We start from the raw sequence: 26,623 nt of genomic DNA, 5'->3' as shown, positions 1-26,623 counted from the left end.
ATTCTAGTAAGAGTCAACAGGCCTGCCTAGAAATACATAACTTACCATTATTTTAAATGTTAGCCCTTCTTCATTTGTTAGTCCAACACATTAAAAATAGAAAAAAAAGTAGTTGAACTACATAGTCTCCCTTATCTCACAACAGATCTCTAAAAGAATTCACAGTAACATTAACAATCCTCTTTAGTGCCTGATAGCCTTCTATGATGGTATGACTGCTTGGGTAGACGAGAGGAGTGCAGTGCACATTGTTTACCTTGACTTCAGCAAGGCTTTTGATAGCATCTCTCACAACATACTCATAGGCAAGCTCAGGAAGTGCAGGCTGGATGGATGCATGGTGAGATGGATCATGAACTGGCTGGATGGCAGAGCGTGGTCAGAGGCCTGTAGTTAGAGGGGTTACCCAGGGGTCAGTATTAGGTTCAGTCCTGTTCAACCTGTTCATCAGTGACCTGGATGAGGAGACTGAGTGCACCCTCAGCAAGTTTGCTGATGATACCAAACTGGGAGGAAGGCCTGGCACACCAGAAGGCTGTGCTACCATTCAGCGAGACCTGGACAGGCTGAAGGACTGGGCAGAGAAGAACCTAATGAAGTTCAACAAGGGTAGTGTAGGGTCCTGCACCTGGGGAGGAACAACCCCAGGCACCAGAACAACTGGAAAGCAGCACTGCAGAGAAGGACTTGGGAGTTCCAGTTGACAACAGGTTGACCATGAGTCAACAGTGTGCCCTTTTGGCCAAGAAGGCCAATGGTATCCTGGGGTGCATTAAGAAGGTGTGACCAGCAGGTGGAGGGATGTTATCGTCCACCTCTACTCTGCCCTGGTGAGGCCACATCTGGAGTACTGCATCCAGTTCTGGGCTCCCCAGTTTAAGAAGGACAAGGAATTACTGGAGAGAGACCAGTGGTGGGCTACAAAGATGATTAGGGGTTTAGAGAACCTTTATTATGAGGAGAGACTGAGAGAGCTGGGTCTGTTCAGCCTGAAGAAGAGAAGGCTGAGAGGGCATCTCATCAATGTTTATCAAGGGTAGGTGTCAAGAGCATGGGATCATACTTCTTTTAGTGGTGCCCAACGATAGGATGAGGGGCAATGGGCACAGATTGAAGCATATGAGGTTCTACCTGAATATGACGAACAACTTCTTTACTTTGAGGGTGACAGAGCATTGGAACAGGCTGCCCAGACAGGATGTGTAGTCTCCTTCTCTGGAGACATTCAAGACCCACCTGGACACATTCTTGTGCAATCTACTCTAGATGTACCTGCTTTAGCAGGTGGGTTGGACTGGATGATCTCCATGGGTCCCTTCCAACCCCAACCATTCTGTGATTCTGTAAAGGTGTCTCAGAGTATAAAAATATCAAATCCAACTTGGTTGCTCATATTCATACAGGCAAATATGTCTATTATCTTTTAATGTTTAAGGACTTGGAAACTCTTCCTGTTGCAGAATTAAATGTATGTTTTCCTGTGTATGAGTCTATTTCCTTTGCCTGAGTAAATAATCAGGTCAGAACTACCTGTGAGCTGCCTTTCTTAGCAGCGCATGCAATCCAAAACTGGATTAAAGGTAACTGTGGTGAAAGGGCTATGAAAGGGATGAAGCTGGGTACAAAACATTATGGGAGCAACACAGGGAAAGCAGTTCTGGTCTTGTAGAAACTAGCTACCTTGCATGAAAAAGAGGCTTTTCTTTCCTGAAGCTTATCAGTAACAGAAAAGATATTTTTTTTTGCTTTGTCCCAGAGCGTGCAAGGAATTACAAAATAGCAAGACTCAGTGTCCAGGTATCGTGTATGTACACGTCACATCATCTTGCGTCCTGGTAAAGACAGTTTTCCACGGCAGCTGGAGAGGTGGATGAAGAAGGATGGATGCCCACCAGTGTTGCAGAGAATGTAGTGCTTAGGCTGTTTCCTGGCCAAGAAACTCCTTTTGTATATAAGAATAGTAAATGAGCTTGTGAGCAGTATATTTAGGACAAAATTTTCTAAATGCTTAAACACGAAAACATGTAGTCCTTGATGTCACACAAGAGTACAAGGACTGCAGAAGGAAACTCAACATATCTTGTTAAATGGTCCTTTTTAATGTTAAAGGGAAAAAGTACGAACGTCCAAAAGAAAAATCTCATTTTCACTGTGCTGAATATTCCAAATGTTCTCTAGACATTCTTATTCTCTTTACCACATTGTGAGGAGTCTGTTCAGTGTAATCCAAGTGATGAAAATTTGCTGAATTCAAATGAGTCTGTTAGTGAATGGTAACATGCACACTTTTTCTCTTATAGGTATCTATCCAGTTGTACTTAAATTGGTAGATCTTTTAACCAACTATTTGAATAGAACATCATAAAAACAGTTTGGTCACACTGAAAAAAGACACTAGCTTTTGGCATCGTACCAAAACACATTCAAAACTATTTGTCTGAACCAAACACAAGAATTACTACTGGCTGTTACTATGACATCCACCACCACCAAGGCATATATCAAAATGGCACCCAGACTTGCTCAGAACATTCAATTCTGTAATCAAAAGTAGATTTCAAAAAAGAAGTATCCAAATAAAGACTTGTAACAGACACTGGATGCTTCAGTGGATGCAAACCTAACCCACAGAACCCAAGTTAATTACAGGTATACCACTACTATTTATTTATTGGTCAGTATAAGAAAAGTCAGTGGTTTCAGCCTAATTTTCTAATGGATAACATACTACAGCAATCAACATCAGGTGGCATTTTCCATTTGAAATTTAATAGAATAAGAGGACAAAAGAACAAAACCCTGAGATCATGCCAGCTAATACAAAATATTACGTTGAGGTCAGGGATGCCAGGATGTGAGAGAGAGTCTTACAGCTAAGGTAATCTACATAGCAAGCTGAATTGTAAAGTAAAGGCAGCTGAGTGGCTCTGAGGGACACTTAAGAATGTGCTTGTAAATACCTGATGCAGAACTCAGTGCCATCTCATTTATCTTGCTTTCCAGGGTAAATCTAGCGCGTCTGTAAGCTGGGCTTCTGTTTCAGTAAGCAGCCAGTCTCTCAGCTACGTTATACACCACTCTGCAGCACAAAATGTTAAGAAAAGATTCCTCCAGACTAGATGCAAAACCAAAACACAAAGACGGGAAGGCATCTTAATCTTCATTATCCTTTCTATGGCAGTTGGCTGCAGAAACAATTCTGGTCTTCCAAATCACTAATTTACAAACTTGCATTTTAAAAGTTAATTATTATAGCAAATAAACTGTATTTTAAATGACTGCATCTACATCATCCTGAAATTCCCTGACTATGCATGTTTCTTACTAATAGAAAAACTTAGTTGCCTTCTAGAGATCAATGATGTGTATCAGTTTATCATTTAAAGCTAACCAATAAATTAACTTGAGAAAATCTTAATGCAAATCAAAGAAATTTTGGTAACTGTATTTTGTTCCTAACAGACTCATACAGCACATTTGCTGAATCATCTCAAGCAAAACATATAAAGCTGCACTGCTTGATCAAAATGTTCCAGGCTCCAATAGCTTTATGGTAGGTAAAATTGCTTTCGGCAATTTGGGTCAAGTATTGGCAGTTTATGGTGCTTTAATTACTTTAAAAACAAACAAACAAACAAACAAACAAAAAAAACACAAACCCTGACATTTCAGAAATTAAAACACAGTTGCTAATATAATTCATTAGTTTCAATTTTAGCTGTAGAATATATTTGCTCCTATTGAGTAACAGAAATAGAATATTAAATCTGCTTCTATAGATGCACTCATATAGAAAGGCAAAAAGCTAAACAAGGTACTTTTGAAAATTCCACTGGCTTCCTCTACATGATCAAACTGCAAACAGACTGTATTTAAAATTGATCTAGTTCAGTAGTCAGGAAGACCAGCATACATAGTGAGTGCACTGGGGAAGAAAAATCCATAGTAGGATATAAAAACCAACCAGTCCAGGAATCAACAGCATATTCAGATCTGAGGACATGAAGTTTTCTATAGCCATTTGTCTGTTTCTTTTCTTTCATTTTTGTGATCTTGCTTCCCCTGCCCATGGTCTGAGCTGTTCAGTATTTCCTCCCTCTCGACTCTGTCTGACTTCTGCCTTAAGCAAACTATTTAGCTAATTAATTTCTATAAAACCATGAGATATTAACTGTTGGTGACACATCAGTATCTAAAGAGAGACAGTGGATCAAGGTGGGAGGGCAGGACATAGACAGATATATTGGACTAAATTAAATCTAAGAGACTCTTGGTATCTGCCAAGAAAGGTGCCAATGATAAAGCACTGTCTTTTGAAAGCCTATTCTCCACAAACAGATTGAGGACCACTACTGAATTTCACTGAGATGGAGAAAGAAAGAAACATCAGAAATGAGTAAACTTTTGAGTTGCAAGTCTTGGCCTCTAGACTTTGCAGCCACATCAAAGTATATGTAGAACACATACACGTTCTGAAAATTGGAAGTGTGCTTTGCCGGTTAATAATTGGGTTTATATTAAGTTGAACCATATTTCCTGAAAAAATGGTCTTTAAATTGCAATTATAAATATATGTGAACTCAGAGAACATGAGAGGATAAAAGTGAGTTTGTTACTGAATTATGAAATGTCTAACCCCGCTCAGAGACATTTCTCAGCACATTATTTAAAACATTTATTGTTGGGAATCAGCTGCATTTTAATGTAGTTTTGTAAGTCATATATCTCAGCAAGTAAAACACAAACAGCCCAAAGGACATGTAATTTTCCTTCTTTTTAGAAACAGTGAAAGAAAAGTACCTTTTAAAAGTTAAAACCAGAAGTCAGCTAGATCCCTGTATTTTTAATAAGAGCGCAGTTTTTCTTTAGCACTGTTCTCTAAGGATCATGACTACCAGAAAATGTGCTAAGGTAGTAAAGGTTTTATGAATCCACCTCAAGGCCCTGAACCAAAGCATGCCAAAGTCAATGAGCTTGCAACATACAGTTGTTGCTTTTTCAGCTCACTGCTGAACATTTTCAGGAAAATGTTCAGAAATTATGTTGAACTTGACAAGTCACTTTGCTGTAGGTAAGGTGAGTACGAATTTTCAATACATGGCAATTCTATGCTGATTTAAATCAAGCTTCAGTGCAAGATTATTTACTGCATGTAGAGAAAGGTGCACTTGCAAAGATCATGCAGCATTATAAACACACTGTAAGGTCATATCCTGCCCTGAATCATGCTCAATTTTTTAACGTGTGCCCAAATCTTAGGACTCTGAAACAGGATTTACCAGATTTCTTTCTACAAACTGTTTGCATGTCTTTCAGTAAAACTTAATTTGTTTTTACCTTGATTTGACATGGCTGCTATAATGAATAATCCCAAGAACTTTAAGTTGAATACATTTAAGCATTTCATTTTTATTAAGTAAGGTGCACTTAACAAACATTTTCAAGTCATTATCTTTGACTTCATTCTTCTTAAGATACTGTAGCACATTAGGAAAGCAGCTGTTTCACAAATCTGCTCTCCCGTTTCCTCAGTCAGCTGCCCCATTCTCAGAACATGCCTGTCACTGAGCCTGAGAAAAGATTACAGCATGATGACAGTAAGGGAAGCTGTCTGGCCATCAAGGTGAGGATGGACTTGAAGAACCTGGACTGAATCACTTCAACAACTCACCTAGACACACACTGACACTGAATAATACAGGCAAAAAGAAAAACACAATTTAACTTGACAAATGAAATTGTTTGTTGAAAGGATAATCCACTATGAACTAGTGTATCGTAGAAGGAAGAATAAAATTGGAAATTTTAATTCACTTATGATACTGAAATTTTCCCATGCAGAATGCTTCTATTACAGACAGCTTTCTTATACTGAAAGTTGTTTCAATGAAAAATTCCTATTTAAAAAAAAACTTTGTAAAACTGGCAGAGAAAAGAACGGCTAATTCATGTGGAGTTATTAGGGTTTGCTTTTTTTCCTCCTAGAAGAGGAATAAGATTGAAAATCATAAGATCTGATGTGGCAACCTCTGTGTAACATAGTTCCAAGACTAACATGAAACTTCAATTTTAAGCAATACTGGAATTCCATTTTTAAAAAGAAAATACTCTTTTTTTCTGATACAACTTTAATCACATCCTGGATGTCCAATATTCATTAATTCTGTGTGAATTCAGAGTTCCATCAATAGGACTGATTTGTGAGATGTGGACTTAAACCTAGAGAAAAAAGAGTGATCTTAAGATTACTTCATTTTCTGCTTCATCAAGAAGAATTAGATTTTTACCTTAGCCTCACTACTCTTGTCTTGACTACCCCAACCAAAAGTCTGAAACCCTACAAAACACAAAGGCAGAAACATATATATTTGCTGTTGTGGATTTCTAGAAACAGTGAGAATATTCCTCTACACTTTCAAATTAGAGAGTAAGAGACCTGGCAATCTCTTTTTCCTTAGACATAATCTTTGCAAGTTACTGTTCAAATGTTCAGCTTCCAGAGGAACTTTGTTGTCTCTGAATCCAACAGATCTGGAGGAATTCAGGCTTGGAAGAAAGAATTCACCATAAGAAGGCTATCTAAATAACTCTGATAATCTGGACTGATCTGCAAATTACTGTCAACCAACTAATAAATGCAATGAAGTCCGAGATACACAGCTGCTCCAGGAATCAGCCTTTCTGAGTCTGAAGAACCTGTGCTGTTGTTTTCTACTGCTAATTCTGCCCTCTTTATTTCCACTTAAACACAGCAAAGGAAAAAATAACCTAATTTTCAGTGATTTTGAAAAAAAAAAAAAAAGTTAGTACACACTTGTTTGGGGGTTTTCTGTGTGTGTGTGGGGGGGTTTTTAATTTTTTTTTTTTTTTTTCCCTTAAGGCATTGGAATATTTGTTATACTTTCAATAGATTATAACTGGCAACTGGAAAGAAGCAGAAACAGCTTATATCACACATTAGCCTTTCTGACTTTGATATTGACTGTGCCCATTTATATCAAACCACAGTTGTCAAAATTCTGAAGTACATTTAAAATTATATGTACGTAAAACTTAAGTATGCTTCTCCACAATTTACCTTTTTATAAAAAACATCACCTTTACGTTTAGACAAAAATGAACATAACAGAAAAAAAAACCAAAACCTTAAATATTTCATTTTACCCTTATATCTTGCACATTGTGCTTAAGAATAAGCAGATTGGTAACTAGTTGGCACAGAAAAGAAAATAATTTGGACTGTGACTTTATTTTAAGAATAAACTCCTCTTAATTTACAGGTGTCTTTATCCCAAGGTACAGGTATTATAAAATACATAACTACTAAATCTCACACTCATATCCTTTTTTTTTCCTTTTTTTAAGTGACAACACTCAACATTTTACCTAGTTAAGGGTAAAGAGAATAATATTTAAATATTTATGATTGCTGTTTATTATTTAAATGTTTTAAAATATTGTTATACTCAATGCACAAAATCCCCTCAATTTCTTGACACTGCTTATTCTTGGATGCTTCTACATAGGCAAGAGTTAAGCAAGGATCACTAAAATAAACTTATCAGATTATTTTCAAAAATTACAAATAGATGAACACAAAGGTTGATCCCTGTTCTATGAACAGCCTCCTCTGACTGTGACAGGTATGGGATTAGTCTCTGATTTTTTCCAGCTTTCACAATAGACAACATTTTCCTGCGTATTCCTAAATTTTCACAAAATACTTGCAAACCCATGTTTTTTCAGATTTGTATATTTCTTCATCATCATGTCATGTCATTCTGATTATCCTTGTCAAGTTTTGTCACTACAGTGTAATATTTCATTACTATTTCTAGACCTGTTCAACTTCTGAAGAGCCATCAGTTCAGCTGCACCAGATTTCATCCAGAATTTAAGATTCCCAGTGTTCTCAATCATATGGGCCACCGGGCAAACAATCACATGGGCCACTTGGCATATTAACAGTAGCAGGGTCATATGAAGCAAATACACATTTTAAGACTTCAATGTTGTAGTACTTTTTAAAAGTGCAAAACATATACATTAACAGTTCTTTGAATCTTTCTTTAAATAAAATTTATTTTATAGGAAAAAGACCTTGATTTTTTCAGACTGAAATAGCATGCAACATTGTGAACATTCTTTAAACTTTTTTGTCAGTTTTGAGTTAGGTCTGATATTCCTTTTCTGCAAGAAACCAACCTGAATACAAATTATCAGGGAACCTACAAAAATAGCCTTTTTTTCAGACATATTTTTTCTGGATTTCTGAGCTTAAAATAAGGTTTATACAATTACTACATACTTATTCCAATAAATATTTTGTTTGTAAAAAAAGTACTCAACTGTCTTAGATACCATGTATGTCTAGACCGTTTGCATATGTTTAGCATGACATTTCAGTAAAGGTAAATTTTCAGCAACTCTTCCAGTTTCTACATATGATTTCTTAACCAAAAGACCAATGTGTGTTTCTTTCCCACAATCAAGGCCTTATTTTGCATTCTGCATCAAACTTTTCATGCTACATTTCAGTCGCTCCTAAACCTATTACTTTCCAGAGACATATTTATGGTTAAATGAAACTGAAGTTAACTGTGACACCTCCAATACTGAGTTTTAGTTTTGCTTTTTCATTGCTCACTTGCAACTTTTTGAGAATTTCATTTTGCAATTATGGCTGCTCAAGCATTTCCATGTTAACAACATGTACAGCCAAGCACCTTTTGCTATTGTTATTTTCAGGCTGATGCTTGTTCTGTCTCATGAACGCCTGTATAAAACCAAAACAGCGTGTCTTTTAAAATTGCATAGATGGAATTTATTTCAACAGTGAAATAATCTCTCAAATGCTCTTTTGTCAATTGTTATCTCTTAATGATTGTGCTCAGTGCCAGTGAATGTCAATTTTGTTGATGAAAACACCAACTAAGCTTCTTGACAGAAGTTCCCATTTGCACCTTTTTGAGGTGTGCTCTGTATCTTGGTTTATGCAATTTCAGGAAAGAAAAAATCCGCATTGTCTTTTCCAGCTGGTGCTGCTTTTATTCATAGTTGATTGTCTTGTCAACTGACTTCCTAAGTGTCTTCTATCCTAAGCAAAACATTAGCTGGAGATGCAAGAATACTTCTTCCCCCGAGAGCTGTGGTGTACCTCTATGTTGTTCCCTCTTAGGAAACTGCACACTTGCTTTCAAGCTACTGAAATGTTACATAGCAAACAGTGCACAAACAATTCAAAGTACAGCAGTAACCTCCTATTTCCACAAGTCACACATAAACAGTTAATGGCATGTGAGTGAAAGATGGAATTGTTGACTTACCTACTTGGTCTTTCTTTTCCAGACAGATTTTACTATTAGCAAGAAAAGACTTAATGTGCAAAGACAGACAGGAACTTTTAATTAATGAAGTGTTATTTCTACATACATGCACTTCACTTCTTGGAGAAAAATCTCACAGAATGAGAAATAATACAACAAATAGTATAGGTTACATTAACCACAGCTCCCTCTCTTCTTTAAGCACTTTTTCTCATTCCATGTCTTGGTCTTCATCTTCTGTCTTGTTGCTTCAGTACTGCCTAGACAAACAACTGCTGATGAATTCATTGCACAATTCTCAAAGGGGACTGCATCTCAGAAAGCCAACTTTATCTTGATGTCTCAACTCAACAGAGTAATATCTCCTTTGAAGTGACTTGTCTGATGGATTGAGGCCTAGAAATCAGCTGGAAGGGAGCATAAGTTAACCTCTTGACATGTCATCCAAAAATGAAATGTGCTTGGATGGAAATTTTAACAACTACCTGAATATAATTCATTAAAGTCATTGTCAAGAAGAGATAATAAGGAAGCAGTTTTGTCATTCCAATAATAAGCTACTGAGTGCTTAAAATGTTATGATAGATGTTTCATGCATTTTAATAGACATAAATGCAAAATGTGTCAGATACAGAGTGTTTTTAATATAAGAAACTGCTCATCAGTGACATGCACTGGGTAGGTGTTTTTAACACTATCAACTCTTCAAAAAAGCACATTGAAAAATGAATTACAGTGCTTATAACATTAATGGAGAATAATATTGTAGCTAAGTGCTTGCTAGACTTATTCATCAAGATTGAACTTATGAAATGATGACTTGTTGCGGAGAAGTGAAGCAATGATAAAATAGCCCACCTTTTTGAAATAGTCATACAGCTAAAACTAATTCACACTTACACATTTTTTTCTGCAGTGCAGTAAAGGAAGGGCCATAAAAAATGCCACTGATCGTTCAGAAACCAGGTTCTGTACATGAATGTTTATGCAATAGGCAGAGAACTATACTTCGGCATTAGAGAGCTACACACAGAAAAGACAAAGGCTCTGTGTCCGTGTACTCTTCAATACTGTCTATGGTCAGATCCTACTGATCTTAATGCTTAGCAGGAGTAAGATAAGTGCTTGGCAGGGATTTATTCCAGACTTCCAGCACCAGGAATGTATAAACATATCAGAATAATCTTAATGGCAACAAAATTTTAGTTTGCTACACCTTTTTTTTTGTGATTGAAGAAGAGGTAGTCAAGCTTTCCCTAAGTAGCTTTGTTCTAATCACACCAAACTGAGAAATATGATCTGATGTGACTATCACTGAAGCTGGTTGCACTTTTTCATAATGCTGAAGTGGTCTGTTCATAGGGACAGATAGAAACTTGGCAATTCAGCTCAACATATGTTAAACCCATTGGAATGCTTACTGGCTGTGTTAGTGAGAACCAGGCATACCATTAAAATGTTACTCTTCTCAATTCTATATTTCCCCTCTCTCTTATCGCTTTCCCCCTGTATACGCATTTTGTTCACAAAAATCCAGACACTTGTTACATGAATTCTTTACAAGTATATATTAGGACATAAGGATGGCTGTAAACATGTGATGTGTTGATCAGAAAAGCAGTATCTACCTGCAGAGAGATGGCAATTTATTTGGTTTTCCTTGAAAGGTTCTGGAGATAAGCACAGCAGCACTGATTCAGTAAGCCATTGTATTCAGAAAAAGTCCTATACATGTTCTTAGTATATATAAATGCTTTCTGAACTAACCTATTAGTGGTTTTACTAAATTTTTAGACAGATTTATTTAGAAATAAACCACCTAAGTCACTATCACCTAAAAAAACCTCTTCAAACTCTAATCCTACAATAGCAAGACTTCAGTATTTCTTCATAGGATTTTCATTTAAGTACTTCTAAATGTTTTCCATGAAACTATTAACAAATTGGTGCCACTACAGCATTACTTAGAAACAGGGTCCTCAGAATGAAATTAGCAACAATGTGAAAAGTGAATAGAGGTATGTGTACATGAAGTCTGACAGGATTTCTAATCTGAGTGTAAATTTAGAAGCATTATCAACTGAGCAGTGCTGGGTTACTGTTATTTTTTCCTAACACTGAATGCTAACCATGATTTTCCTTTTAAAGAGCTACAGAGGAAAATTTCTTGCCAGAAAACTCTTGGTACTAAGTCAAAAACATTATTCACAACAATTAGTATATACAAACCAGCCAAATTAATTAATGGTTTATCCAAATAGTTTTACCAGTTAAGTAAGAAGGGTGTTCTTTTTAGAATTTATTGAAATATTGGCGTGTGTCATCTGCTGACATCTGTGTGGTAATACTCAGAACCCGATTATGAAGTTTAGAATGCATGTATACAACCCTGCTGATGAGAGATTTATACTTTCACTAGAAATTTCCCATTTGCTCTGAATACAGTGTATAAACTAGTGAGAAAATGATTAGGAAAAGAAGCTGCAAAATCAGCGGGGAAATGATGCATAAGGTAAAAGCTGCTATACTGAATGGTGCACACAAGTTCTGTATTGTTTTGCATTCTGCTTATGACGATGACCAGAAACAGATATTTAGAGAGGAAAGGAGCAATATTAAGGGACTAACTATTCACTAAATACTTCCCAAATCTCTTTGGGAAAATAAAGATGGCCTTGCCAGGTGAGACCAGATGTCCAGCTAGTCCAGCACTGTGCTTTCAACAGCAGCTAAAAAGAGCAGGGCCCCTGTACAGTAATTACTACTCTCACACAGCTCTCACAGCTTCCAGTAACTAACATATTAGGGACTACTGGATCTACAGAAACTGTCTTATCACAAAAAGTCCTCAGTTTGTTTTGTTTGTTTGTTTGTATTTGGTTTTGTTTTATAATGTGTGGGGTTTTTTTGTGTATTTTTTTTTTCCCTAGCTTGCCTAGCTCTTCCATATAAGAAAGCCAATCCATGCTTGAAATCCTTCCTGTTGCAGTGCGCTGTATTTTTCCTATTTAAGTTCATCACAAGGAACAGGAACTAAAAACACATGCAGGATTGAAGATGTGGATATACAACAACTGCACAATAGCATAATGCTGTTTTCTGTTCTGTTCTTACTTTCCCCATAGCTGCTAACATCCTTTGGGATTTCTGGTCACTTCTAAGCACTGAACTGTTTTACAAGAGCTATTTACAATGACTGCACAATTTCTTCAGCTCAGTGCTAATAGACTCCATCGCTGTGCTTGCATAATTAAGGTTACTTTTTCTAGTATGAATTGCTGTGTACATGTTGATATTTAATTCCATCTATCATTTAACTATCCAGTCATTCAGTATTTTGAAACCCTTCAGAAAACCCTCACATGCAGCATTTCATTTGATTTTCCTAAATAATCTCATTGTATCTGCAAATACTATCATCTCAGTGTTCCTCCTCTTCCCTCAATCTTTTATTAATATGTCATTAGAGATTCCTGTGGGACCAGTTGGTAGCCGAGCTTTACTGTGAAATGGCTGCCACTGCAGCCCAGTTCACTGATACGAATGACGTTACATTAGCTTTTATATATTCTTCTGCAGAAGAAAATAGTACGCAATTGCTTTGGTGCTACTGATTAGAACATGACTCCTCAATATGCTCACAAGATTAGAATATAACACCCACTTTCTCTCACAAAAAAATTGTGATCATAATTTAAATCACCAGTCCTAAAATGTGATTAAGTTATCTTGCTTCTCAAAAACTGAGGAAAACATAAAATTAAGATAAATTTAAGACCTGCTATAACATTAAATACTTACTTTCTACTGCTTTTTCCCACCAAAATAGTAGAAAGGTCTAGTCTACTTCTGAAAAGTCCTTGTATGAAAGATCTGATAGAATCACTATAAACTACACACAACCAAGTCCCTTGCATATGAATCAGGATTTATTAATTCAAGATAATCTGTTCTTACAGATCTAGCACATCCTGGAGGCTATTTTGTCCCTGTTGGTAAAATGAGAGGTTACATGCTTGCAGCAATCTTTTCTTTCCTATCCTTCTGGAGTCCTCTTGTCATATTTAGTAACTGGAGGATCTCCTGCTCCTCTCACTCCTCTTTAAGAGTCAGGCTGAAGGTTCAGGGGAAACAGCTTCAGCCAACTCCAGACCATGCCCTTGGGCTCTGCTGGTAACCCCTTGGTAGCATATCAGTCAGTGCTTAGAGAGAGCTGATATGCATCCACACCATGGCCCTGACTCAAATAGACTCACACAAACTAAACTGACAACTATCTATACTTGGTCTTGTAAAATTGAACTACACACTGAAGTATCACAACTGGAAAGTCTACAACTTTTCAGTAATCTTAAAGAAGTTTCTGAAAATATTTATGTGGTAGTGATAAGAAAGCAAGTCTTTATCTGAACATATACCTAATGATTTTTTCACGACAAATTAGGGTAACTATCCCTATTGCATGCTTTTCAAATTCATTTAAATAATGACATGTTTAATTTTTTACTGTTGCCTCTTTCACTGTGTGTGGCTGTTGCAGAGCACACCACTGTGCCCTGAGAAAGCTATAGATATACTACTATTATACATTTGATTACTGAGGCCCCTGTTCAATCAGTTCTATCTTTAACGTGCCATAAGTAGAATGTGGGACTTAAGACAAAAATAAGATGGATGAAAAGAGTGAAAAGAAAGGAAAGGAGCATACAAAAAAACAAAAGCAAAATAAAATCTTTTTTCTAGTAAGAGAATTTGAAATTATATTTTATTGACAGTCTGCCAGAAGACTAATGGCAATTTTCCCCTCTGCTAGCTAAGAAAAAGCAAACACAGATGAGATTTTATAAGCAGCAAGTAGAATGCAGGCACAGAAATAAACTTTATTGCTGTCCTTCACATAGACTGGAAGCACTGATGGAGCAAAGCCTTCAATCCTGACCTTGAAAGCATTGTTAGTAGGGAGAAAGTAAATATGACAGACCCTTAAATGGTTAGCCAGAAACCTAATGCACTTATTTTCACTTTAATGAAGGTTTGAGTTTTTGTTTGGCATGTTAATATGATAATTTTCTCCCGTGTCCCAGCTAAGCAGATTCAGGCCTGAGGTAGAGGGAAACTTATGGGTGCCCCACCGTTGGCACTGACAATTTATACATGTGCAAGACTCTTCTCAAGTTTTCTTTATAATTAGCTAGTTGATTCAAATTTTCGTATGTCCTTTATTAGTTCAAGTTGTTGTGGTTTTTTGGTTGGTTGGTTTTTTGCTTGGTTTTGTGGGTGGTTTGTTTTGTTGTTTTTTGGGGCTTTTTGTCTCTTAACAACATCAAGAAGTGATGTTTCTGTCAATAACATGTATTTTTTGAGGATATTCTTGCTTAGATGTAGATCAGATGAATTCATGCTCTCTCTACCAGAGGCTGTTTTTCTACTGTCTTCACAGCATTCCTGTTTCCCCTCTCTCCTGTTTTATTCTAGAGCAGGTATCTATATGTCATGTGACAAAACTGTTCAGAAAACTGCAGCAAGTTAAAATTAACAATTTTGTTAATGAGTCACTTCTTCAGTCAAATTCACCACATGGATGCTTAAACATTCATGGTTGCAGCAAAGCAATAGGCAATGCAAGAGCAGGACCAGCAGACAAAAAGAAGGCTAGAAGAACACAACTTTAAAGTAAATAACAAACTTTTAAAGAATTATTTTTAAGACACAGATAAAATTCTGCAGCACAAATCCCAAAGAATGGTATACAAAGGACTTGAAAAATGATCAGCAATGGCCCTGCCGGTTCCCTTTGCATTCACAGCTAAGTCACTTCTTCCATTCAAGAAGCAGAGACGAACTTCTCAGAAATATTTTTGAGTGTTAACATCTAACAGCATCTTGGAAAAGCGTATTGCATATTTATGACTTTTCATAAAAAAAGTCAAGCCACAGACCTTGCCCTAGGTGCTCCCAAGGAGCAAAAGCATGTTCAAAGTGAGAGGAAACAGCCACTACTTTTCTCCAGAGCAGTTAGGCAAGCTGACAGCAGGAAGAGGTGAATGGTTTTGCCATCACACCTCCAGTAAGCCAATTAATATGATGGGCTTACATGGCATAACCATGTGCAGCAACAGTTCTTTTCACCCTGTATCTAACAGAGAATGAGGAATCAGAAAGATGTCTCCTTACTGGTTCTGTGACTGTACAGAATAATTTATGGACTGTCCTGTAACTAATTTCGTCCCCTTGATAAAGCTTATTCAGGTTGTTTTGCTTTCAAACCCACACTTCTTTTTGTAGCCTAGCTGTTTTCTACTTCACAACAGAGTGCCCGAAACACAGACGCAGGATGATGTTAGTGCAGCTCCACGACTAAGTTGTAAGGACTCCAGTGAGACATGGTCTGAGTAAAGAAGCAGTTTTCCTTTTTGGTATGTCTTTCAACCTGTTCCCTTCAATTGGATTCAATGATGGTTCTATTAGCAACCAGTAGGTAGTAATCAGAACTTGGCTGAAAATGGCCACTGAAGTTTTCAGGTTTGCTGCACAGCAGCAGACCCTGTTTTTCAGGAAATCATGTGATATTGCTGAATAGGAAGGAATCCAATGATCTCCAGTTCTAAATATGCAAAGTGTAGCCAAAGCTTTAAAAGAATTATTTTAATTATTTTAAACTTTACACCCCAAACACAGGGGAGTCACTGACTGAGCTTGCAGTGAAAGTACCCTCCTGATATGTTCTCTATGGTAAAGCTCTTTTGCATATTTTATTAGGCTGTCAGACATACTGAATGAGAAAAAGATCAAAGCCATCTCACACAATCCATAAGCGCTGTGTAAGAAAACAGGTCAAATACAAAATTGTACATTTTATTGGGGAGCTACAATATTGTACCATTTTAATGATTTTCTACTGCCAACAACAACAAAAAGGAGCAAATAAAATATTCTATTCATTCTTTCCATCAAATAGTGAGAAATTAATACATTAAAATGTATTAGTGATATACTCATCACATCATCAAAGTAGGTTTTGCAATATTCAAAACTGCATAGCTGAAGACTCTGGACTTTGCAACAAAACGCATTTTTACAAGCAGTAGCTTTCCTAGGATGTATAGTCTTCATTTGAGCTTTCCTGCTGCTTAAAAAGTATGTGCAAATCGCAAATATGCTGTAACTGAACACCATTGTTGGTTCTTCACTACATATAACTTGTCTACTAATTACCAATAATCCGACATAGCTCTTTGTCATGCTCTGTACTTGCAGTATACCTTAACAAGAAAAAAATGCTTCAGTAACGGATGTCACAAATTGCAAACAGAACAATTTAATGATCTGTAATGTGTACACCTGCAGAAAAGCAAAGTTTTAAAAGGACGGACATACAAAACAAGGAAAAGAGTTTAAGGATTACAGGGAAAAACAGAGAAATGAAAAAGAGTAAGAAAATAAAATGAGAGAAAAAATAAAGGATATAAGGAATGGATGAAGAACTAGGGAGAGAAAGAAGGAGGGGCACATGCAAATACAAGTGAAGAAGCAGGTCCCTGGAAGGACAAACAGAAAAGCCTAAGAGCCCAGGGAATTGTTGCCAACTTGGAAAGGTGGACACCCAGCTAGCAAAGCTGGTTCATACATTCCCTGGGGAACAGTTTACATGTATCCTGCCACAGTAATCTCTGCTCCCTGCTTCCTAACATCCTGCAATTCTTATTAATTTCTTGTGACAATCCTACATTTGAGTATAACTGTATTCAGTGGGATTACTCTATGAATTATTTGCCTAAGCAAAACCATGTACTGGAGAACTGACCTAAATGACTCCTGCACCGTGTCCTAGTAGTTGAGCAATCTTTCGCAGTAGTATTCCAATAAAATATTATCGTGTATCTTTTAATTTTGAATAAAGTCATCTGTTTTGGAAATGAAAGCCAGCTATTTACCAGACAACGTTACTGTTTGCATAAGGTATCAGTTAAGAAAAATCCCATAGTCCCACTCTGCTAAGTCATGTAAAATGTAGACTATTTTTCAGAAATGATAACCATGCAAAAAAATCCCACAAAAGATTAAACATCATGCAAGACTGCACATGGTTGTGAAAAAAGTCTATTGCACACAAAACCCAGGAGCCTCTAGAGTTACAGGTATCTGGAAATTTGCAGATGCTAGTGTTATGGAAGCATTAAAACTGGAAAAAAAAGGGGAATTTAAATTAAGATAGCCCTTAATATTGCAGCAGTGAAAAATATGGAGATATGGTACACCTGTATTTGTTCACAAGACATTAAAACCTGTTATCAATCTGTCATGTAAATCTCGTGGAATGAAGTTCTGTCTCTAAGAAATACTAGAGAAAAATCTCACTCAATTAAATAGATTCACTGATGTTTATAAATGATATTTTATAGTCTGCAATGGAAAGGTAACAGCTACTTCCCTCTCTGAAAGGGCAGAAAAAAAAAAAATGTATTAGCATTTCTCCTTAGGCAATTTTAAAGGATTAGCTCATCGATTTTGTTTCTAATGTACAAGCAATCAACCTAGAGTTCTTTTTACAGAACGACTAGTGCCTAGAAATGCTGCACACTGGTTTTATTTGAACCAACATTTTTCATCTCAGTCTTATTTTTTAATGAATTCCTCAGTCTATGACAACTAATACTGAATCTATAGCAGCCATTTCTTCTCATAACTTAAGTTTTTCTCTTTTCTCCTGATGTCAGTCTCAACATTGATCTAAATGTACCTGCAGTTTGAAAGGACCATTTATTTCACTGCCTGGCAGACAATTTCGTTTTGTAAACTTGCAGGTCTGAAGAATACAATGAAGTGATTTTGGGATGTACAAAACCAACATTTCAGCAATGGTATTTTCTGATTTACACGATACAGAATTTCTAGTGGTGTTAGGTTTTATAAAGATACCCATCTTCCAACCTAGCACAAAATGAAAATAGTTTGACTTTAGTATGCTGTGCACTTCCATAAAAATGGCATGAACAGTCTCCACAATATTATTAACGAGACACAGGCTCTTTAGCAACCTGTCATCCAATCAACATTTTTAAATTCTAAAAAAGTCTACATTTCAAACAAGGAAGACCACAAAATGCCACCTCTTCTGCAACACAGGACATCAGCTAAACGTGAAGGCATGACAAAGTATAGAAGAAATTGCTACTAAAATCTCAGCTCTGACCAGCCAACAGCCGGTCATTTGATCTGCAGTGGGCAGAAGACAGATTTCAGGCTGCACTCAAGGGAAAATGGGAAGGAGAGGTGCAATATTTTATTCATTAGGCTCGTAATTCACTGTAGGAAGTTAGGTGCTCACATTCATATTTTCCTTTTCTTCTCTCAAGAAAACACCAATTTTTGTTTATTTTTGGGTTTACATTTTCTTTAAAGCTGTCTCTCCAAATTCAAACCAGCTTCATCTTGACCTTAACTCTGTTACTAGTCTAGCTATAATAAATAGTATTTCAGTCCCAACAGTGAAATTCTATTAAGAAGACTAATTTCTAAGCAACAGAAACTGGGAAAATTCCGGAAAAAAAAAAAAAAGTTTCTCAAACATGAAAACAAGATTTAGTTCTATCAACATAATATCAGGATTGATGTACAACCAGCTCTCAGTAGACCCAAAAAGATAGGCACTGAACTATTACAGTGTTTAGCAAATTAAGACTCAAGTTCTGGGTGCTGTTGCTTTGAAATGAATTCTGTGTGTTCCACTAAAAAACATTATACTGTCTAATAAGCAAGTGTCTTCTAAGGACTGCTTAGAGCAATAATTCTTAATAATCTGAAACTTGAACCACAGAAATTGCTCATGAAACATTATCTGGTTGTTGAAAAACTACAGTGAGTGCTGATAAGAAAGCATTGTAGTACTTACCGTACTGAAAGCTCACAAAAATCTGTTCAGTACACAAGCACCAAAGGGAGATGAAACTAATCATGAGAGTTCATTTCTAATAACAAAAAAACTAAAAACAAACTGTAAAGAAAAATAACTTATGAGTATTCAATACCAAGGATATCTTGTACAGAGGTTATGTTGCTTCTGAATGAGACGAAGAAAAACTCGTAACTGCTAATTCAATTCAGTACATATATTTCCCGTGTTTACAGTCCTCTAATTTGAGGCTTATTACATACTCTGTATTTGTGGGTTCTCTTTTGATCAAACACTTACTTAAAAATGAATTAATTTTATTTTATTTTTCTGACACCTCATTTTGTCCCGAAAGAGATTAGAAACCAAAACATCTATTGTGTTGTGGTTTTATAATGCCCTTTACAGAGGGCATTTCTAATTTTATCAAGGAAGTTAAGAAGAAAGCAATATTGCTTGTCCTAAGGAGAAAGGAATTCACGAGCAACAGGCAAACTCATAACATTTCAGCTCAAAAAGCTGCTTGTTTTATACCTGGAAATCTTTTTTCTAATTGGGACTTCGTCATGATCAAAAATTAGTGTCCTGTGACAGACCAACAGAATGTTTCTGAGATTTTTCATGATCTTATACATTTTGGCAACGGACCGTAGACATCTTTAGCAAGTGGAAATATTTGGTTTTATAATTTATTTATTTTTTTTAATATGAGGAAGTTCTCTTTATATCTTGGTAACTGTGAACATTTGAACATTTCCTTTATTATATTAAAAAGTCTATCTGGATTTAAGGATGGTTTAGACAAAAAATTTCCCCAAGAAAACTTTGCTTTTTAATAAAAGTGCTGTATTTGTGTTTTGTTAAGTTATTACTCACAAAATCTATTAGCAGATAAAACATAAATAACTGTAGTTCCCTGTTTTTCTTTGTGGACTATAAAAGTATTATGGTATGGTATGTCAATGTCTTTTGGGAAACTATTAACAACTACAAATTCTACCTATGTAGTTTGTTGTTTAGTCCTCTGGCCTGCAAAACCTGTTAGGAAGGGAAAGAAAAAACAACCCAAAACTCAAATCTACCATACTTACTATCAATAATTTTGTTGACACCATTCAGGAATTCCATAGACTCAAAATAAAATCACAGTCCTTTTTCTCCTTTCAGAATATAGCCTCTTAATCCAAATAATATCAGAGAAGTTAAAATTTACTCCATTCATCTGGCAAATGTTTCCCTCTGTTTTATAAACATGCATATCACAGAGAAAAATTGTTCAATTTAAGGTTTCTCACATGATTAGTGTAAAAAATCATCATAGAAATATGGTTATTCTCAGACTTAATCATGTCCTCATTGAAATGCATTGCTTTTCCACAAAACAAACATTTAGAAAAACCAATTGTTCAAAGTAGTCAGTAAATACAGTTAATTGTCTAAGAGGATTGTAAAATACTACAGACAATTATGTTCCAACAGTCTCACCAAGTTGGAGGTAAAATGTCAAGAAAACTAGAAGGAGGACACATGAGAAAATGTGACAGCTTATCAGAAATGCTGTTGCAAAAATTGTCTGGATACTCTCAATAAAATAGTCCATCTAGAATAATACAGTACTACAGGCACTATTTCCTTTGTGTATGTTTACAACCTGTAGAGTATATCCTTTTTTAGTATTCTAGCTAAAAGTTGTATCCTATGGGAAGAAGAAAAAATACATACTAGAGTATATGATGACTTTTTACACAACAATAATTAATCATCACATTTCATTAATAAATTATCAAGTACTTGCAAGCTCTCCACAATCTTTTTCATCTAGTTTGCATATTTTATAATGGTGGAATAACATTTTAAAAAGTTTGAATAGGCACTTACTGGAATTACAGTTAATCCTGATACAGTCTAGATGGGGAAGAATAGATGAAAAATGAAAATTTATCCTTCAAGGTAGTAGCTGCAGACATCCAATAAAATCACAGTCCACCCTTCCGGGGACAGACACATGCAAATATGGCCACTCCATATCATCAGTCTTTACATACTGTTATAACCCAGATATACTGCGATAAGTCTTTATAAATAGAAACGACAAATAGGGTAAAAATGGCCAATTTCAAACAAAGCTACATGGTGACAAATCTAAGTGAAAAGTCAGGTTAAATGTCAAAGATGCTTGGCTGAGGCAGGCTGCAACTTCCTCCCCATCTGTGAAAGAACAGGTAATTTCTCTCAATAAAATTAGAAAGTGCTCCGTCACAATGGGTCATAGAGCAAGCCAAGCCACAATCAGACATCTTGGACAACTAATGTATAGTATACCTCAAAGGCTGATCTCCAAAAACTAAGTAGTAAAATAGAGAGTTAATTCCCCCAGCCTATAAATAAGGTATTGTGGGTTTACATTTTCTTTATATATAGACTTCAGAAATTAAGAGTGACTACATTTAAAGCTACATTAATATACAGAAAATAAACACTGATAATTAGAGAATCCTCTCTGTTTTCAGATTATTTCCTTGCCTGACCTTAAAAAATATATATATATTAAAAAAAAAAAATAAAAAAAAGAAAAAAGAGGGATATTGGAGGAAGAAACAATATAGCTAGGGCATGGATTCATTTGCTTTCTTGAACTATAGAAGGAGGCAAAAAACTGACAGAGGGTGGTGTTCTGTATCCAAAGAGAATAATCTGATCTGCAGTAGGATCCTCTGCTGGGCTACCCCCATTTATTACTGTAAAAATGAAAAAAAAATCTACACCATGCTACTTCGTTTGTACAGCTACACACGGTTTATACCTTTGAGGAACGTATATACCTAGATTTTGTTTCCATATAGCTGAGTTTGTCATGTGTCGTCAACCGCATCAGAAAAGTGGTTGCAAACAGCCAAGGACCAGCACCTGCACATCCCCTTTTGCAGAAAGGGCTCTGGGGTGGGGGCAGCCTGTAGCCAGCGGCAGCCCCAGCTCCGCACTAGGGGAAACTGTGAGAGACGAGTAAACCTTTCACTTCTCCTTCTCCCATCCGAAATCTAGACATCAGGGCAGTGTGTCTGTGGGCAACACCCTGATGAAGTGGAGGGTTAGGCAATTCCTCTCCCCCCTGTCTCATTTTATATGTGATTAAAACAATAAAGGACCTAATTGCCTTATAAATAGCATTCCACTGAATGGAAATGACTACACTGCATGTGCATTTTCCTGACTGTACTGCTGTTCTCCTTCTGGTCCTGACTTTGATTTAACCATAAGCACAGCAGAAGCACTTTATTTACTTTTTTTAAAACTAGAGGAAACCATATCCTAATGTTTTGTCCATCATATTTCGAACTAGGAAACCTTTTTTCTTTTTTTTTTTCTGTAAAAGGGCTTGTGCCTCCCATGTTCACGTGGCTGTTTGCTGAGGGCCGCAGTCTTTGGGCATTGAAGGGTTGTGTTATCGTTCGATACTACAAAAATACCACTACAGAACTGTTTAAAAAAAAAAAAAAGAGGAGATGGACTTACTATAGATTTGACACCTAAAAAGAGAAGACCAAGAAATCCATCAGTGTGAATATTTAATTGCAACATTTTCAGTGTTAAATCTAAAAATTCTTTGATACATTTATACGTTGTACATAACTGGTGGAGGTAAAACTAATATGACCTACACACATGTTGTTTCCACTTGCACTTTTAAACTGTGGAGTTGCTACTGTGAAGAAGTTGTGGAGGTAGACCAGTCTTCTGCAATGAAGAATAATAATTTAGCCCAAAAATACCACTGATGAACTAGTCTTCTCTTTTTAGAATACACGATAGTACAAAAATATTTTGATGGGATATGTTAAGACTATATAAAGAATACAAAAATGCAAAAGAAAACAAAATAAAGTATAATAATGAGCATGTATTTGTGTATGTACATACGCAAATGTTGCATTGATGTGTTTATATATCATTTCAGCTTGCTTTTAATGTTAAAACAGGCTGTTTCATAAATGTTTGCAAGCAAAAAGAAAAATGTAAAGAAAATGTTAATTTCTTGGAGCAAAAGTTTGTTACCTAGGTTGACCGTCAGTTTAACTCGTCCTGCATCCAACTCTAAACGAAGGGTATCTGCAGATTCCCTAGAAGTGGTTGCCATTAAAATGCCATAAGCTCGCTGGGACCTGAACCGTAAAGAAACATCTTCGGCCTCTGTATGCATCACAACAGGGAGTTGTATTTTCATAAACATACTTCCATCATAACTTAAAATTGTTGCCTCTGAAAACATAAAGGAGAAAATCAGTTACTAAAAACTTACATTGTATTTACTGAAATTGCTCAAAGAGAAGAGGGTAAAAATACATTAACTCAGTACAACACAGAAAATTACATAATACATATCACATTTATTTACTGGGATACATAAGCAAAGTCGGGTTTGTTTTTTTTCTTAGTGTGTTGGGTTTTTTTTTCTTAGTTTTTTAAGAGGCATATTTTAGTGCTTTATAAAGAAACTAAACTGTTCTTTTAATGAACCAGCCATTCACATATGCATCTTCACGCAGATGAGTAAAATCACATGCACAGAAATGCCTGCAAGACTAGGCCTGTACTACTCAAATTAGGTCAAAGCCAGTGAAAGCTATTCAGGTAAACCTAACAGCCTATCAAAATATCATGTCCGATAATCATCCACCTACATTATCATCTTAGGATTCTTTATGTATAAACTCAGAATTTCTACTACCCCAGTTACAATTATCATCCAGATAGCATAAAGTCACCTGAAAGGGGTAAATATCCCCAGCACGGTTTGGACAGAGCGCAGATTGCTACATGACCACAATGACTACGGTATGATAGAATCAAAAATGTGCATACAAACATTACGACAGCCTCAACAAGAGGATCACGACTGGACTTGGCATATTGAGGGTAAGATCTTAAAAACCCTGAGACAAGCAAATAACTGTCACTTTCAGACATTCCAGAAAACCCTCCCGGCGAGTGGCTCTGGCACAGAGTGGTCACAGCGTGTTAGAGCCCAGAGCAACCAGCCACAAGTCTTTTCCCAGCCTTCAGGCTGGTAACAAGAAAGGCAGCAGATCGACCATTTCTGCTCAGAGGGAGGCTCAGCAGTTCCTAGAAAGCAAAGGACACATCTATTTCTAAAACATATTAGGAAATCTCTTTTTTTGCAGGAGGATCAAGCATTGCAGCCAGTTAACAACCATAGCCTTTGGAAATGGCTCTTCAGCTCATGGACAGTGGCACAAGCTGCCCAGGGAGGTTGTGGAGTCTCCTACTCCGGAGGCATTCAAGACCTGCCTGGACGCCCTCCTGTGTGACCTCAACTGGGTGTTCCTGCTCCAGCAGGGGGATTGGACTAGATGATCTTTCAAGGTTCCTTCTAATCCCTAACATTATGTGATTTTGTGACCATGATGAGCGAGCAACTCACTTGCTGCCCCAAGCCAGTAGTCAGTGGACAGACCACGTGAAATGTTAGTAGTCTTGACAGTAACATACAAAAGTAACCATACTACATAACTAAACCACTACCTAAGTGGCAAAATATACTATCTGAATGTGCCCTGTTTTATGCATATCTGATTGTTTACCTGCATATCTGATTGTTTACCTACCAGTAATTCACTAGAGACCTTTTAACTTCTTCCATGTGTCTCCTACATTCTTTAACCCACCCCAAAATTTTTGAAGTATAACATGATGAGGTCTAAACAAGATGCTATACAATCTTTCTTAAAAAAAGATTCAGTCCTGACAGTAGCTCAACTCACTGAAAACAATTTCAGTTACTTGCCCAATAACAGGCCAAAAGAGCAACAAGCAGAAAGATAAGACAGCAGAGAATATTAAGTGAAGCTTCTCAATACTTCAGTTTGCTGCAGCATTACAATGAGACAATTTAAAGAGGGGAGATTCAGTCTAGACATGAGGAAGAAATTTTTTACAATGAGCGTGGTGAAACACTGACCCAGGTTGCCCAGAGAGGTGGTAGATGCTCCATTCCTGGAGACATTCAAGGCCAGGCTGGATGGGGCTCAGAGCAACCTGATTTGGTTGAAGATGTCCCTGATCATTGCACGGAGGTTGGAATAGATAAACTTTGAAGGTCCCTTCCAACCCAAACTATTCTATGATTCTATGATCTAAAGCAAAGTTGTAGTGTGGTCCTACATGCAATTATATTTTCAAGGACTGATAACTACCTGATTCTATGTTTAATCAATATCATAACTAAAGCAGAGTTACAATATTTTTTTAAATTATCAAATGTCAAAACCTTTTGTCAAAACTTTTTCCATTGAATATCTTGTATACTGTTAAAGACAAATAAGATCTTCAAGATTCCAGCATAAATGATCCATGGAAGGGAGAAATGTTTCACTAACTGTGAGCACATTGGAGGCAAGAATGATAGATGGCATATTAATTAATAATTCCAAATTTCCACAATACAAATTTGAAAAAAGATAGTTTGATGTTCAAAAAAAGAGATTACTAATACTGGCATGAAAGTCATTAGACATAACAGGTTAGAAGAATACGTGTATAGGTTTGATGATTTCTAACCTGCAGGTAATAATGTTTTCCGCATGTTCTAAATTTTTTTCTGTCAAGCAGATTAAATATTTAACTCACACCATCCTGATAAGAGATTTAAAGTAAAGAGTTTTCAGTTGGAAGTGATACATATTTAAAAAAAAAAAATTTTGCCTTTAAAAAAAACAAAAAAAAATCTGTTTGTTGTGGGTTTTTTTGTTTGTTTGTTTTGTTTTGGATGGGGGGAGGGCCAACAGAGTCTTACAGCTCATTCCTGTATCTTCTAGCTGTCTAGTCTGTGCATTAAAAGCTTCCAAGATCTTAATCAAGGTAAACACAATTTAGGTAACTAAAGAAGTGTGGCATAAAAGTTGCATGCTAATGTAAGAGAAAATAAAAGGTATTTTATGTTGTCCATTAAAAAAGACCCATTCATACTATTCAGGGGTTTCATAAACAGAGCAAAATCATTTGTTACAGGATGAACATCATTCAACAACACCAGAGGTCTGCTACTAATAAATCAGTACTGGTACTGTTTGCTGGCTTTCTTATAATTATGCATTCTTTTAGGAAATTACAGAAAAATGAGAGAAGCAACTGTCTTAATGTAATCAGAGATGATCTGTGAGTATTTAACATCATGGTGAACAGAACTGATGTGATTAGATACTCAATCCTCCTAAACCATACTGTGCCAGTTATTTTGGAAACAGATGTTCCAAGAACAGACCAAGGAGACTGAACAGAAGACCAAATGACTTAAAAGTTCTGGGGCAATGAGAAAACCCCCTCATGTCAACTAGGTCCTTTCAGTATGGGAAGTTCAAAGCCTTTCTAAACACAAAGGTATCACAGA

General features: G+C 36.3%; 1 protein-coding gene across 32 annotated transcripts in view; it reads right to left on the bottom strand.

Annotated features, from left to right (window-relative positions):
- The window catches only part of NRXN1 (neurexin 1), a 731,497-nt gene that overhangs the window by 393,350 nt on the left and 311,524 nt on the right, over positions 1-26,623 (bottom strand). For 23 of the 32 annotated variants that reach the window (XM_071805868.1, XM_071805870.1, XM_071805881.1 and 20 more), the window contains 2 exons: positions 23,272-23,475; positions 21,097-21,123 (listed from right to left, as the gene is read on the bottom strand). In XM_071805868.1, coding sequence (XP_071661969.1) covers positions 21,097-21,123; positions 23,272-23,475 — 231 coding nt within the window. The remainder of the gene's footprint in view (positions 1-21,096; positions 21,124-23,271; positions 23,476-26,623) is intronic. The other 9 variants (XM_071805873.1, XM_071805879.1, XM_071805886.1 and 6 more) reach the window with 1 other exon arrangement.

Source organism: Patagioenas fasciata, chromosome 3 (genome assembly GCF_037038585.1).
Source record: "Patagioenas fasciata isolate bPatFas1 chromosome 3, bPatFas1.hap1, whole genome shotgun sequence".
Lineage (NCBI taxonomy): Eukaryota > Metazoa > Chordata > Aves > Columbiformes > Columbidae > Patagioenas > Patagioenas fasciata.
This window is presented reverse-complemented; position numbering and strand designations above follow the sequence as displayed.